The 17,623-nt window shown below is 42.3% G+C and overlaps 1 protein-coding gene across 2 annotated transcripts in view; it reads left to right on the top strand.

Moving 5' to 3' along the window:
• The window catches only part of STYXL2 (serine/threonine/tyrosine interacting like 2), a 56,114-nt gene that overhangs the window by 37,863 nt on the left and 628 nt on the right, over positions 1-17,623 (top strand). The window contains exons 4-6 of one of the 2 annotated variants that reach the window (XM_066599382.1): positions 1,741-1,972; positions 3,654-3,871; positions 11,915-14,636. In XM_066599382.1, coding sequence (XP_066455479.1) covers positions 1,741-1,972; positions 3,654-3,871; positions 11,915-14,625 — 3,161 coding nt within the window. In that variant the 3' untranslated portion in view covers positions 14,626-14,636. Of the gene's footprint in view, positions 1-1,740; positions 1,973-3,653; positions 3,872-11,914; positions 16,111-17,623 lie in introns of those variants that run through there. The other variant, XM_066599381.1, reaches the window with a different exon arrangement.

Below are 17,623 nucleotides of genomic sequence, written 5' to 3'. Positions count from 1 at the left end.
GATGGGCGAAAAACAGTGCAAAACCACAGTGAAAAGAGTACATCTGGACCCGATTAGGCAAAATCGGCTCTTAAATCAGGGCAGAAGGGTGTTGCGCACACATATGAACAGGCCCTGGGTGCGCAAAAAAGTACAGTAGAATACGCAGACACACGCCCAAAAGTGCCTCGTTCGCGGCGCAAGCACGCGCTGCTTAGCGCGAAACCACATATATCCGTGTGAAGGAGCCCTTCTGCTGAGGATTTCCATTGATATCTACAAAGCGGATGAACAGTGTGAACAGGACCTTAGCAGTACAATTTCATTGATGGCTTCCAGGCAGCAACAGTATCTTGTTAATGGATTCCAAAAAAAAGTTTGTTGACTGTTTCCATGTAACGACGGTATCATCTTGAGCATTTTGAGACCGCAAGATTTTTTTCTCTAGACTGCACAGAATGAAAAAAAATGAAGAAGTAAGTGATAGACACCAGCGAAAAGTAATGAATACGAAGATTTGGGATATTGCTCACTGATAAAAAAATATGCTGCAGAGGCGGAGCTTCGTTTTTAACAATCTTCTAAAACTACCCTTATAATTTTTCATATGTTTCATTTTCTAATCACTTTTATGATTTTATTCTCCATCTAAATGTGTTTTTTGGGCCATTTTCCAGGAAATAATATTTAATCCGCTCATTAATCGTCCAACGTTTTGCTTTTTTTTAATGGTTTCTAGTTGTCTTTGCCAAAAAGAAATTCTACAGAGATCATTTCTATATCCAAGATCAGAGCAGGAGGGACAACTTTCAGATAATTCCAAAACAGGACAGGCCTCCTTTATATTAGGACATCTGTAATATGGCCAGGTCATAATTAAAGGGGAACTACACTTACAATAGATGGAGGTAATCACATGTAGGGTTTGCCTTTATTTATACAGGACCATGCATAGGAGCATAGCCAATGTAAAGGTAGCTTTACACGGGACAACTATTGTCTGACTAGTCAGTTGATAGAGTGATTGTAAGAGACAGTTGTTATGTGTAAATATGGTCACCAACAGGGTGACAAGCAAGAATTTGTTCAGTAGTCTGTTTGTTTCAGCTCCCCTAAAAGTAGTCGCTTAATTATAGTTTGATGTAAACTACTAACCAATAACTATGTGTTTGTTTGGTGCGCACCTCCTAACGATTGCCGTTTGGCTCCTGCAGTAGAGAGTGCTAATTGACTCCTGCAACACGAAGACCACTTGCACATATTTATTTTAGGCCAGTCCTCAGGATAAGTCATCACCGGTGCCTGGGCCCCTTGCTGATCTGCTCTTAGCCTAGCTGGTGCAGTCATGGACTGAACTGAATTCTGCAGGAAGCAAGTAGCTCCATTCTTACTTTAGTGGACAAGCTTGGTATTGCAGGCCAAGTTCCCATTTAAATGAATGAAACACAGGCTGCAATACCAAACCTGGCCACTACAGTAAGATCGGAGCTGTCTATTTCCTGCAGAAATCAGCTCAGTGCACAAGCACATCGGCTGGGCAAACAACAGCCAATTGACCCCTGCCAATCTACTAATGATAACTTTTCCTGAGGAATAGGCCATCAGTATTTTACACCCGGACAAGGGGTGTGATTACTTATACCAAAGTTCAGAAGGGAGTCAGCAGGACTTTCTGAGATTGGCTATAACTTTAGCAGCACATCTTATGTCTTCACTTGAGATAGAAAGAAAAATATCTGGCATTATTTATCTCTATTCTAGAACTGAAGACCAAAGAGGTGAAGCTGGACCCCATGAATCCAGAACTTCTGGAGTCAGCCGAGCAGCTTTTTGTGGAGGACCTATATAACCGAGTCAAGGAGAAGATAGATGACAGGAGCTTGTTCAACACCCCATGTGTCATGGATCTACAGAGAGAACTCTTGAAGGACCATATGGAATCTCCACTCAATGAGGTCGATGAAGTCTGGCCTAATGTCTTCATTGCTGAAAAGTGAGTCTTCAGTATATAGTTTGTAGCTAATGGAAAATGGCAGTGCAAAGATCACTAAATCCAGCCTTTGTTTGAAGACTTCCCTCGAAGGAGAACTCATCACCACCTCCTGTGGCAACCTGTTTCACTAATTGATCACCTCACTGTTAAGTGAATAAGCCCCACACAGAATAAACAGCCACAGGTACTTAGTTGACAGGTGTTCACTAACGCGCCAAACACCTCAGACAGGACAATAGTCGGCGCCCATGTAGAGGCGGGCCCGTAATAAATACACTTCTATTATGGCTGATTTGCTGAGGAAACACTTCTCTGCTGCCAATCAGTCCATACACCACTGGAGATGTTATAGCAGGGTTGTGAAGATGGGCATATTTATACACTGAGTCCCAATGAGGGAATATGAAACCATAGCAGTCTTATGCAGTGACAGGAAGAAGGTATTTATGAGCTCCCGGTGCCAAATAACAGGGCGGATGGCCCAAAGACACGGTCACCTCGGGTGAGGCTGAAGTCATGATATCACCCTGGCTCCACCTCCAGATTGCGGCCAGCGTGTCACGACAGATAGATATGAGATAGATAAAAGATCTGCCGAAATAAGATAGATAATAGAAAAATAAAAGACTGACAGATAGATATGAGATAGATAGATAGATATATAGATACATAGATAGATAGATAGATAGATAGATATGAGAATGATAGATAGATAGATAGATATGAGATAGATAGATAGATATATAGATACATAGATAGATAGATATGAGAATGATAGATAGATAGATAGATAGATAGATAGATAGATAGATATGAGATAGATAGATGGATAGATATGAGATAGATAGATAGATACATAGATAGATAAGAGATCTGCCGAAATAAGATAGATAATAAAAAAATAAAGACTGACAGATAGATAGATATGAGATAGATAAATAGATATGAGATAGATAGAAAGATATTAGATAGATATGAGATAGATAGATATGAGATGGATAGATATTGGATAGATAGATAGATATGAGATAGATAGATAGATAGATAGATAGATAGATAGATAGATAGATAGATAGATAGATAGATAGAAAGAAAGATATGAGATAGATAGAAAGATATTAGATAGATATGAGATAGATAGAAAGATATTACATAGATATGAGATAGATAGTTATGGGATAGATAGATATGATATAGAAAGATATATAGTTATGAGATAGATAGCTATTACATAAATAGATAGAACTGAGATAGATATGTGTGATGTCTTTCTCGCATCTGCACACATTGTCCAGTTCCATATGTCAGTCACACAATGTGGAGCCGCTCGGCTCTTAGATGTATCCAGTGTGAGAGGCTGCAGGTCCCTCAGCCGGTAATGATCTCATAACACATTGCAGCAACCTCTGTCCAGCACATTGCCTGCAATAATAATGACGAGGATCCTCCAGTGCAGGGATGTTATCAGTAGCGATGATCAAGAGGCGGCAGGCCCAGCTACAGATAATATTACATGATAAAGTATCAGCTCTTACATTACTAATTGTGGTATTCTATAACCAGGAAGGGGTAATTCTGGAAAGAAGTGATCTACATATTTGGGGTCTTATATAAATGTTATTGCAGGAGGATTTGTATTCTTGCAAGACTGACAGAAACAGGACTTACTGATTTATTTCAGGAGTGTGGCAGTCAACAAAGGACGACTGAAGCGAATGGGTATCACCCACATCTTAAATGCCGGACACAACACCACCGTCTTTACAGGGCCCAATTTTTACACTGGTATGGAAATTCAATATATGGGTGTGGAGGTCGACGACTTTCCAGACTGTGACATCTCCAAATTCTTCCGACCGGCTGCTGAGTTCCTGGATGAAGCATTACTGACCTACAGGGGTAATAATCAGATACTGTATGTTGTTACTAGTTTATGTCCCACTCATGTTTGAGGATTTATTATTACTCTAACGAAAACCAGCTGAAGTTTGCTTACCGCTTGTGACATGCTGCATGCTGCTGTACATAGCGCAGTACATGCAAGTGCCATGCGGTTAGTTTTCTCACCCATTGAAAACAATGGGCAAGATTTCAGTGGACTTGCAGTAAAATAGAACATGCTGCGATCTCTCTAGCTTGCAGCAGGAGACAAAATCACACATGCAAATATTGAAAACAATGGTGTCTAATTCAGTGCGAGTTTTGTGCGTCTCGCAACACACAAAACTTGCGAGAAAGTCGCCCATGTGAATGTACCCTTAGACATGCATCTTAGGCTCTCCATCCTCCTACTCACAATTTGGAATGGCCTATATGATTATAGCTTCTGATAGATGTGATCTTGCCATATTTCCTAAGTGATGCCTGGGCAAGGCATCATGGGACATGTAGTCACCAGAACTACTGCACACTAGAGATGAGTGAGTATACTCGCTAAGGCACATTACTCGAGCGAGTAGTGCCTTAGCCGAGTATCTCCCCGCTCGTCTCTAAAGATTCGGGGGCCGGCGGGGGAGAGCAGGGAAGAACGGAGGGGAGATCTCTCTCTCCCTCTCTCCCCCCCTGTTCCCCCCCGCTCCCCGCCACAACTCGCCTGTCACCCGCGCTGGCCCCCGAATCTTTAGAGACAAGCGGGAAGATACTCGGCTAAGGCACTATTCGCTCGAGTAATGTGTCTTAGCGAGTATACGCGCTCATCTCTACTGCACACTCATTGATCTCTGGCCTTGCAGTCTAGAATCAACATATTTTACACATATACATAAACACTGGGGCTAGGGGCAGGAGTAGAAAAAAAAATAAAGCATGTTCTATTTTCGGCCATATTTAGGAACCAAAATTATGTAAAAACACAGCAAATACGCAGCTCCATTCATATTCTCAGTATATATATATATATATATATATATATATATATATATATATATATATATATATATATATATATATATATATATATATATATATATTGCCAGAATACAGTGGGAAAAAGTGACATCAATTGGGCCTTCATTTTTTTTCTTTTTTGCATGCATGAAATATAGTTGCAGCAGGGATGGAAAAAACATGCATGAAAAATGCATGCTACACACAGATACACATGCAGTAAAAACAGTGCCTTTTCCCACGGACCATAATTGCGTACGCTGAAGTGCATGGGCCCTAAACCAATCAAATGTTGCCTGACATTTGCGTCCACAATTATGGAAGGTGTGGGTTGTTTTAAATCCCACTCTGCAACATATACAACCGTTTTGAAAAATGCAATGCGAGTGGCTAAACAACTTGCAACAATTGCGCAAAGGCTATTAGGTGGTGTAAGCATGCCTAAAAGGCTGTGAAAACGTAAGTGCCATCTTGATACATTTGCATTAATATCTCATTATACTTATGATGTTTATTGAAAAAGTTATAGCCTTAGATTTGCACATAACTCCTCATACAACAGTGAAGAGCACTGACCCCATGTGGCAGGTGCCTAGGAGGGTGGGGGTGCCAAAAAGACACTCTGCATGAAGATCTATTTAGATGCTAAATATTTGTCCCGAGTATAGGAAAGTCTAACAATTACTCTGAATAGGTGAAATGCACGCTGCTCTACACATCACCTTTAAGGGTTAATAGTACTGCACATCACCTTTAAGGGTTAATAGTACTACACATCACCTTTAAGGGTTAATAGTACTACACTATGTTGTCTGAACAAATGTTTGTAAGTTTCTTTCTTTTAATTTACTGCAATTTACAGAATATGAATAATCTATACTCATCAACAATGCACTGCAGCTTTGGATGTGACTGGAGTATGAGACACTAACTAACTCAAGACAAGTACAAGATATGCCAAGCAGGGCAAAATCCTCCATCCTTATTGTATAAGTCCTGAAAACACACAGATAATGCTCATATTTTCCATCATTTTAGTTCCCCTTTAATTGTACGTCTCGATGCTAAATGGCCGTTTCTAACAGCAGTGAAACAATTTTGCCATTCAGTACTCTCCACCACAAAGTGGACATCAGCCCCTTCCCAGTTATAGGGCCCCACAGGCCGGATAAGGGATAAAAATAAGCTGCTGCCACGACAGACCTGACTCCATGATGAATCATCAGGGCTTTAGCGTTATTTTAAGAGTTACAAAAACAAAGCATAAAATATAAGTAGAGTATAATAATACAATTGACAGTCAGATGCTGGTTTTGGTTTTCCACAAATAGTTTGGATTAATGGCTGTATTATGCTTCTCAGCACATACGTACACAAATTACACTCCCTCACCCCGACAACACACCGAAATTATGCCTGCAGTGGAAAAACGTTCTATCTGCTGAAATAAGACAGATGGATAATAGAAAAATAAAAGACTGATAGATAGATATGATATAGATAGATAGATAGGAGATAGATAGATAGATAGATAGATAGATAGATAGATAGATAGATAGATAGATAGATAGATAGATAGGAGATAGATAGATAGATAGATAGATAGATAGGAGATAGATATATAGATAGATTGATAGATAAATAGGAGATAGATAGATAGATAGATTGATAGATAGATAGATATGATATAGATTGATAGATAGATATGAGATAGATAGATAGATAGATAGATAGATAGATATGAGATAGATAGATAGATAGATAGATAGATAGATAGATAGATAGATAGATATGAGATAGATAAATAAATATGAGATAGATAGATAGCTATGAGATAGATAGATAGATAAATATATATGAGATAGATAGATAAATAGATATGAGATAGATAGATGGATAGATAGATATGAGATAAATAGATATGAGATAGATAGATAGATAGATAGATATGGGATAGATAGATATGAGATAGATAGATATGAGATAGATAGATAAATAAATATGAGATAGATAAATAGATATGAGATAGATAAATAGATAGATATGAGATAAATAGATAGATCCCCAAAAATAAGACCTACCCTGATAATAAGCCTAAGCTACACTACATGAAAAAAACAATGAATGAATGGCTGTGATTGGTTCATCGAGCGCTGGATCTGATCGGCTGAGGTGGTGCACGTGAACCAATCAGAACGATCTCTTGCTGGAGGTGGGGTATTAAAGCATGAGATCATCTGTCAGTGCTGACAAGTGTAGGGAAGCCTGCCAGAGCGCCGGAGACCAGTAGCAGGAACCTGCTAGGTGAGTAAAGACTCCCCCTTGAAAATAAGACCCTATGCCACTTTTGGGGCAAAAATTAATATAAGACAGGGTCTTATTTTTGGGAAAACACGATAGCTATGAAATAGATAGATAAATAGATATAAGATAGACAGAGAGATATGAGATAGAGCGATAGAAAGAAAGATAGATAGATATGAGATAGATAGATGGATAGATAGATAGATAGATAGATAGATAGATAGATAGATAGATAGATAGATGTGAGATATATAGATAGATAGATATGAGATAGATATGAGAAAGATATAGATAAATAGATAGAAGAGAGATATGAGATAGAGCGATAGAAAGAAAGATAGATATGAGATAGATAGATAGATGTGAGATATATAGATAGATAGATAGATAGATAGATATGAGATAGATATGAAATAGATAGATGAATAGATATGAGATAGACAGAGAGATATGAGAGAGATATAGATAGATAGATAGATAGATAGATAGATAGATAGATAGATAGATAGATAGATAGATAGATATGAGATAGATAGAAGAGAGATATGAGATAGAGAGATAGAAAGAAAGATAGATAGATATGGGATAGATCAGGGGTGTCAAACTCATTTTCACCAAGGGCCACATCAGGCTTATGGTTGCCTTCAAAGGGCCGATTGTAAAACAGTACGGTTAGGGGTTGTTCACACAAGCGTATTTGCGTACATAATATGCAGTGAATGGAAGCCCCTGATTTCAGTGAGTTCATTCACATGATGTATATTGTCACACATCATTCTGTTACATACTGCGCACCCCAATAGGCCATTGAAGTGACTTGGCCGCGCAAATACGTGGTGAATGCGCAGGAAACCGATGTATTCACTGCATATTTGCGCACTATCTCAGGGGGCCCATCTACGTTCTTTTTGGCGTGCCCAAATAGGCAGGCATAAGCGATTTTTGATAGCACAAATACGCTGTGTATTTGCGCAACTGAAATACCCATGTGAACGAGCCCTAATACTGACCCCCACAGTGGCCCCAGTAGTAACATTACCCCCCAGCAGCCACCATTGTACCCCCCAGCAGCCACCATTGACCCCCCCCCAGTAGCGACCATTAACCCCCCTCTCAGCAGCCACCATTAACCCCTCCCCTCTCAGCAGCCACCATTAACTCCCCCCCCTCTCAGCAGCCACCATTAACCCCTCCCCTCTCAGCAGCCACCATTAACTCCCCCCCTCTCAGCAGCCACCATTAACCCCCCCCCTCTCAGAAGCCACCATTAACCCCCCCCCCCCTCTCAGCAGCCACCATTAACCCCCCCCCTCTCAGCAGCCACCATTAACCCCCCCTCTCAGCAGCCACCATTAACCCCCCCTCTCAGCAGCCACCATTAACCCCCCCTCTCAGCAGCCACCATTAGCTCCCCCCCCCTCTCAGCAGCCACCATTAACCCCCCCCTCTCAGCAGCCACCATTAACCCCCCCCCTCTCAGCAGCCACCATTAACCCCCCCCTCTCAGCAGCCACCATTAACCCCCCCTCTCAGCAGCCACCATTAACCCCCCCTCTCAGCAGCCACCATTAACCCCCCTCCTCTCAGCAGCCACCATTACACCCCTCCCCTCAGCAGCCACCATTAACCCCCCTCCTCTCAGCAGCCACCATTAACCCCCCCCCCCCCCAGCAGCAACCATTTACCCCCCCAGCAGCAACCATTAACCCCCCCAGCAGCAGCAACCATTAACCCCCCCCCAGCAGCAGCAACCATTAACCCCCCCCAGCAGCAACCATTAACCCCCCCCCAGCAGCAACCATTAACCCCCCCCCCTCAGCAGCAACCATTAACCCCCCCCCAGCAGCAACCATTAACCCCCCCCCCAGCAGCAACCATTAACCTCCCCCCAGCAGCAACCATTAACCCCCCCAGCAGCAACCATTAACCCCCCCCAGCAGCAATCATTAACCCCCCCAGCAGCAACCATTAACCCCCCCCCCAGCAGCAACCATTAACCCCCCCCCCCAGCAGCAACCATTACCCCCCCCCCAGCAGCAACCATTACCCCCCCCAGCAGCAACCATTAACCCCCCCCCAGCAGCAACCATTAACCCCCCCCAGCAGCAACCATTAACCCCCCCAGCAGCAAACATTAACCCCCCCCCCAGCAGCAAACATTAACACCCCCCCCAGCAGCAACCATTAACCCCCCCCAGCAACCATTAACCCCCCCCAGCAGCAACCATTAACCCCCCCCCCCCCCAGCAGCAACCATTAACCCCCCCCCCTCAGCAGCAACCATTACCCCCCCCCCAGCAGCAACCATTAACCCCCCCCAGCAGCAACCATTAACCCCCCCCCAGCAGCAACCATTAACCCCCCCCAGCAGCAACCATTAACCCCCCCCCCTCAGCAGCAACCATTAACCCCCCCCCCAGCAGCAACCATTAACCCCCCCCAGCAGCAACCATTAACCCCCCCCCCAGCAGCAACCATTAACCCTCCCCCAGCAGCAACCATCAACCCCCCCCCCCAGCAGCAACCATTAACCCCCCCCAGCAGCAGCCACCATTAGCCCCCCTAAACCACATGCTTACCACCTCCTTGCTGTCTGCGCTGCTTCCCCTCCGCTCGCATATTAACATTTTCCACAGCACTTCTGCCCTATTCAGCAGTTCCAGCAACCTGATTGGTGAATCAGCCAACCCAAACAACCAATCAGGTCGCTGGAATAGCTGAATAGGGCAGAAGTGATGTGGAAAATATTAATATGCCAGCGGGGAGCTGCAGCACCCCAGCTGCTAATTGCTTAGTGGTGAGCAGCGTCGGCACGCCGCGGGCCACATGAAACGAGGCAGCGGGCCGGATTCGGCCCGCGGGCCTTGTGTTTGACATATGTGGGATAGATAGATATTAGATAGATAGATAGATAGATAGATAGATATGGGATAGATAGATAGATATTAGATAGATAGATAGATAGATAGATAGATATTAGATAGATAGATAGATAGATAGATAGATAGATAGATAGATAGATAGATAGATAGATAGAGCATCAAGCTGCTGCAGCTAGAGCTAGCAAATTATTTAAATGCATTAAAGTGGAAATTTTATTAGCTGCCTATTCATAGACTGAATTTATTACGGTGATCAGTAAATGTCTAAACAACTAATGTCAGATTGGCCTCCGCTGTTCCAGTGTTTAGTTTTCATCCCTCCTGAACCTTACTTATATAACTTAGGCCTCCTTCCCACAAGCGTCATTTTGACGCAAAGTAGGAGCATCAAAAAATCACGCCTATTATATCTCTAAGGACCCCCTGCGAGGGGTATGATTTAGCCTTTAATTGTATAAAGCTATATAAAATAAAATTAAAAAATCACATCTACTCCTATGGGAGTCTATAGAAACTGACCAAAGAAGAGAGGGGGAGGGGGTTTAGCAGCAGCTAGCGCTGTTAAACAATGTTTTTCCCCCCATTGATTTCATTGGGGTTTTTGAAAAAATGGAAAGCAAATGGAGAGGCTTCTATTTCTTTCCATTCCGTTGTGATTTTTTATTTTTTTTGGACAGAAAAATAATACCGCAGACTGCGCTATTTTTCTGGAAACGGAAACCCTGAACTGAGCCTTAATACAGGTCTAAAAGCAGCCTAGCAAATACATAGTTTTCTATCATGTCTCCCTTTCCCTTCTTCACAAAGTAAGTTCAATTTCTAAATAAATAGAATTTTAAAAAACATTTCTATTAGAAAAACTCGCTACAGAAAACTGCAAAAAGCATAACGTCTCATTAAAATCAGATACTATATATGACACTAGACTTTGGCACCGTTTTCCGTCAATGTAATAAGCGACATTTGTCTATTGGTCGTCGTAATTTTTTTCTAGTATTATCTTTCTGTTTTCACCATCCAAGAATATAAATCATTTCCTGTCAGAGACCTGACCCACGTCCACTAGAGCGTTCAAAAATAGCATTGTCCTTGTGCTACGGAGCAGCGGCAGCAGCAGAGCCTTGTGAGTTTAGGACATTATGGACAATGAAGGACCCCCGAGCTGATATATCCTGTCAGAAATTCTTAATCCCTGCATTAAAGACTTTCTAAAGATCAAGTGTGGCTATGGTCAATATTTAATGATGTATAGAACATACTGCAAAAGTATGTACACCTCTGGATGAAAACAATTCTCACAGTGAAAAGATAAGTATAGTTCTCCATCTTGGTCTAGCAGAACGTTCATATTAGTCCCTATGGAGAAAGAGGGAGTGGGAGAAGGTGTTAAACATCTCCAGTCTTATTGCTGTATCTCATACGGGGTTTAACAAGTGGAACGCCCATGAATATTCAGTATAGCAATTCTAAAGCCCTCTTCCCCCTGAGTTTGACCAAAGGGTTTGGCCAGTCTCACTGGAACCATAGATCATTGATGGGATCTTCTAACATCAGTCTGATGTGTCTATACCCTCAGGGTAAGAGGTCATCATAGATGTTTATGTAGAGGCATAACTTGAAGCTTTTAGGCCTCAATGTAAAATCTGCAACATGGTCCCCATTTATCACGTGCCATTTATAATGCTGGTGTTTTAATGTGGTAGACGGACTTTGGGCAGTGCCTAGATAAACTGCCACCTTTCCACCTTCTATAGCTACCGTACATCCCTCTATCTAAGGTATAGATTTATGCTGGTCTTATAATCAACATGATGATCACAAACTAAAATGTAGTCACAAAATAATAACTTTTGCTATTCTCTCTTCTTAGGTAAAGTTTTGGTGAACAGTGAGATGGGGATGAGTAGGGCTGCCATCCTGGTCGCAGCTTATTTGATGATTTTCCATCACATGACTATCCTCGAAGCCCTGATGACCTTACGCAAAAAAAGGGCCATCTACCCTAATGATGGTTTTATAATGCAGCTTCGAGAGCTTAATGAGAAATTGCTGGAAGAACGTGAATATTCTGATGGAGGAGACGATGGTGATACCAATAGTCAAGGCTCAGTCATAGAAGCCAAGACCCACTCTATAGTCATGGAAGGATCAGATAGAGAGAGCATTATGGGAGCTAAAGTTCACTCCATTACTGTTGAGGAAGAGGATACGACTAGCATTATGGGAAGTACCATGAGCATGGCGGGAAAATCAAGTGTGGTGTCCAAGCAGCCAACACTCATTGATGAAGATGAGGAGGAGAAGATCTATGAAGAATGGAGGAAAAAACAAGGGCTTCCACCAAGGGAAATGCCAACTAAAGAAAATGGGCAAAGTGTAAGACCTCCAGAAGAAGGAGAAGTGAGTGAAGATCACCTAAGACAGATGATTTATAACTGGCAGAAGGAAAATGCTAAATATCATACACTTGACCCTGGAGATGAAGGAAGTGCTGTGATGAGTGAGAGATGTTATTCACCAAGTGAAATTAGTGATGTGGAAAGTGTCACCTCCCAGGAAATTCGGATGTTGAAGCAACAATTTGAAGCAAGTCGAATGAGCCGAATGAACAGGGAACGTACTGACTCTGTATCAACTGACAGTACCTGGGATATGTGGAACCAGCGTCTTATGGAAATTGAGAAGGAAGCCATAACAAAGAGCGATGAGAAGGATAAAAAATTGGAAAAAGACATCGATGAAGAAAGTCTCTGCTCGGAAGCAAGTTCTTTATTCAACTTTTGCAAAAAGAACAAAAATAAGCTGACTGCTCTGGAAAGGTGGAAAATTAAAAGAATTCAGTTTGGGTTTCACAAGAAAGACTCTGAAGCATCAGATGCCCAAAACAAGGAGGACAATGGCGAGAAAAAAGATGAAGACCAAATTAGTCAATCTGATGTAAACATATCAGCATACCAGGCCTGGAAGATGAAGCATCAGAAGAAAGTAGGCAATGAAAATAAGGAGGAAATTGTGGAACTGGCAAAAGGAGAAGACACTGCAAGTATCAAACGCAAACAAAGGAGGGCCGAGATTTTAGAACGTTCTAAGCAGAACTTAGAAGAAAGTCAATCTATGTGCAGCTGGGATAATGAAAGTTCAATAAATGGTAGCATCCCACTATCTGCTCTTTTCCAGATTGCTCCTTCATCTACTGGTAGTAATGATGCAGCCTCAGTGTTGAGCATGCAGAGCAACAGATCCCGCCAGTCTCAGGCTAAAAGTGCTGCTAGCCAAGCACAAGTTCCTACAGTACTCCCACCAAATTTACCACCTGGGGCAGATACTATTTCCATAGCAGGTATTCAGAATTGGATAGCCAATGTGGTGAATGAAACCATTGCTCAAAAACAGAATGAGATCATGATGATGTCCCGTGCTTCTTCAGCAATGAGTATGGCCTCAGGAGATCTTGGAAGAAGAGCTGATGACGAAAGATCTTCCATGCTTGGTGCAGCAGGAGGTTCATGTCTTTCGGGTTCTGGATTTCAGCACCGTGAGCTTAAAGGCCCAGACTCTGTATTGTCTTATAATTCATCTGCAAATTCAACTACGAATATACCGAGTGCTAAAAGAAAAATTAATCAAACAAGTGTCCCACTCTATGGACTTTATATGGATGAAGTGGATCTAAAAAAGCTCAACCAGAAAGAACATGAAATAAGAGAAGAGTTGACTGAAAAATTGACCCAGTATCGAAAGGAAAAAGTTGTCACTGATAACAAACGAAGCTACCTGTACAAAAAGAAAAAGGCGAAAGGTACAGAAGAGGATGAAGAGGAAGAGAAAGAAAGTGCTCTAAGCTCAAAATTCCAAAGTTCTAAGTTGTCTTCAAACCAAGAATGGAAAAAATCTGAAAAGACGTCCTACCTAGATAATCTCGATCATTTTTCGAGTGCCAACTCTACAAGTTTGGAAACAAATGTAAGTAAATGGCTCAGTGGTGTGAGCACAGAAATAGCCTCGGTATCTCATAAAGAAAAATCTTATGAAAGGTCAAAAAAGTCAGAATATGGACGAGATCTGGACTCTCAAGTCAACGGATACTCCAGGAAGTCATCAGAATGGGAAAAAGAGGGTTCTTCATCATATCAGAGCTACAGAGACACAACCAGAGCCACATCACAATTTTCTATGTCTTCTGAAGAAGATTCAGATAATCTCCGGCATGCTAAGGTCTATGAATCCCATGACTCTGAACCCTACCTCAGTACCAACTCACAAAAAGAAAATGGGTTAGAAGATATTGATTTACCAAGGAGTACACAATCCAGAAGTAACTTAGAAGATCATGAAGATTCTGATATCTCAGATACAATCGACTTAGGCTCCAAAAGAAAATTTGCTGGGAGGTTTAATAAGAATGATGAAGAAGACAAAAGTGACCCCTTAGAAGGTGACAGCTATGGTAGGCAATGGGCAAGGAATAGAAAGACCAAAAAAGAAACAGAAGAAATGGATGATGATGATATTATTGCAGCATGGAGAAGCCGACAAGACGAGATGAAAGCAAGACTAAGGAGGCATAAGGAAGAGGACTGAAACTGCAAAATGTAATCTACATTATCTACAGGTTTTCTATAAAACTTTAACTTGAAAAGCAATGTTTGTGATGGCTGATGCTGAGTTTTCAATTTATAGCTGCTCAGTCCTCCTCTCTTTTTGCTCCATCGTAGCATAATGGCCTTTTATATTGCAATTTGTTGGCAAAAATATGTCCTGCCAAGCAGGGGCGTAACTAAAGGCTCAGGAGCCCTGATGCAAAACGTGAGCTGGGGCCCCCCCTCTATCTGTATCTGTACCCGTACCCATACCTAAACCATGCTGCTAAGAGACATAACTTGAAGCTTCTGGGCCCCAATGCAAAACCTGTAACAGGGCCCCCAACTATAATGCTTTATTCATAGTACTGGGCTCCCTATATGGAGAAGAGAGGCCTTATGGGCCCCCTAAGGCTCCTGGGCCCGGGTGCAACCGCATCCCCTGCACCCTCTATAGTTACGCCCCTGCTGCCAAGCTCTTGGCCCCAGTTTATGTATCACTTAAAAAGTACTTCTAGCTTCATGTAAAGAAGGCATAATCAATGTGTAACTGAAAACTTCTACAATAATCTCATATTCTTTGTGTTTTGGTTTCTAACCATCTTCAAAATCTCTGCTTGCTGTCAAAGAAAGAGAACATTCTTGTTCTTAGTGAGAGGCAGTGAAATGTACATAGCTAGTCCCGCTCTCCGCCAAGAAATGGATACAATTGTATCCAGTCTGGACAATGCTCTTTGAGCTAAACACATCAGCGACAGCTGCACAAATATCTTGTTTGCTACAATGTATCAGTCTGTAGGCTGTTTAGCTCACAGAGCATTATCTAGATTGGATACAACTGTATTCACTGCCGAGAGCAGAACTGGATATGAATAGAAACAAGAGTGTTCTCATTCACTGCATACAAACTAATATCTTGGGAATTTTCAGGCATTGATATATAAAGTATATCAGAAATTTGTAGAACGTTTCATTTATACTGTGATTAAAGGATTTGTAAAAGGGTGACATTTTTTTTTACAAAATAGCTGAAAATGTGTTAAATTAATAATAGGAGCAGTATCACCCCTCCTTTTCCCCGGTGATCCAGCGCTGCAGTTCCTGCAGTCCTCCTGGTCTTTGTTTTTGAACGCTACCACCTGACTGCTGCAGCCAATTAGAGGCTACAGCCGTCATTTGCCATTCACTTGGCATCATGGCTCCCATCATCTGAGCAGTGATGCCAAGAGAACAGCACATCACTACCGTGGCCTCTGATTGCCTTCATTGGTCTGGGGTAGCCGTTCGTAGGCAAAAACCAGGAGGACCGTGGGAGCTGTGGGTCAGTACTGCTACTTTTAGTTTAATTTTATTTTAATGCATTTGTGACCATTTAAAAAAAATTCACACTTGGACTTCTTACTTTAAAGGGAATCTCTTTAAAGGGAATCTGTCAGAGCCATTTATACCATGCAACTAATTTCAGCACTAGAGAGGGCTATGAAAGACATTGGCAAATATACTTTTATTGATGCGCACTATGGTCTAATTAGACATAAATCAACGTTTTAATCAATGTGCAAATAAGGCTGCCAGTACCCAGTGGTTGGTCCCCATCACGGAAAGTGCTAAGACCATCTGCCATAATCTCTGCTACTTGCCTTTCTCTCCATTTTAAAGGGGTTTTCTATTGATGACATCTCCTCGTGATAGTTTATCAATAGTTGATCGTGGGGGTCTGTCGCTTGGGATTCCCGCCAACAAGCTGATCCTCCAGCCCTCTGACAGTGTGGGGGAGCCAGATCTCTGCAATGGTGGTCAGATCCAGAAGTGTAATAGACGGCTTCACTCACATTGAAATCAATGGGAGTGATGCCATCTACTACACTTCTGGTTCTGGTGGCAATGAGGAGCCAAAAGTGTAATGGAAAGCTTTATTCCCATTGATTTCAATTGGTGTAAAACTGTCTATTACACTTCTAGCTTTGACCACCAATGCAGACATTTTGCCCCACTGCACTGACAATGGGGCAGATGATCCAGGACTGCCGTGGATACATGTACAGGTCATCCATAGCAAATTCCTGGAAAACTCCTTTAATTGATGGCTCCTTTGCCCTCTGACATTACTGATTCCAGTGCTGAAATTGCTGTAATTAGCCTGATCCAGTGCTGGACTCATTAAGCTCAGGCCTCTTTCACGTGAACGATTTTGCTGCAGCTAATTTACATGCGTCAAAAAATCATGACTAATAGAGCCAATGATTTCCTGTGAAAAGCTTCAGATGAACGTAGCGGGGAGAGAGCGGTTCCCCTGCAAGGGAGAAGGAGGAATTCCCCTCGTAATGGGGAGAGAGGGGTTCCCCTGCAGGAGAGAAAGAGGAATTTCCCCATAGCAGAGAGAGAGGGGTTCTCCTGCAAGGGAGAAGGAGGAATATCTCCATAGTGGAGAGGGAAGGGTTCTTGTGCAGGGGAGATGGAGGGATATCCCTGCTGCGGAAAGAGAGGGATTCCCCTGCAGGGAATCCCTCCAGCCCTGCTGAGATGAAGGGAAGCCTCAGCAATCAAGGGAAGCCCGCAGGGCTTTCTTTAATCTCCCTCTCTCTCCTCTCAGAGCAGTAGCACTTTTTTCTGCAACTCCCAATCATGTGAATGGCAATTTCAATGAATGAACAATAATCAAGTTCAAGACTTGCTATCGTTCATTCATGCAATTTTTAGCGCAGTTAGACGCAAGTTTTACTTCCGTAAATATCTTTAGCACATCATTGTGTGAATGAGGCCTCAGACTCAGGATCTGCAAGTCAAAACAGAGGAAGAGATGTGGGGCAGGAAATATGGCTGAAATCCTGAGCACTTGCCATGATAGGACTACCTATTAGGTACTTGCAGCTTCATTTGCATGTTGATTAAAACTTTAATTCACGTGTAATTAGACCATGGCGCACATCAATAAAGGTATGTTTGCTGGTGTCCTTCAAACCCCTTCGTGGTGCTGCACTTAGTTGTATGATGTAAAT

Source organism: Eleutherodactylus coqui, chromosome 4 (assembly GCF_035609145.1).
Source record: "Eleutherodactylus coqui strain aEleCoq1 chromosome 4, aEleCoq1.hap1, whole genome shotgun sequence".
In the NCBI taxonomy this organism is placed as follows: Eukaryota; Metazoa; Chordata; class Amphibia; order Anura; family Eleutherodactylidae; genus Eleutherodactylus; species Eleutherodactylus coqui.
This window is presented reverse-complemented; position numbering and strand designations above follow the sequence as displayed.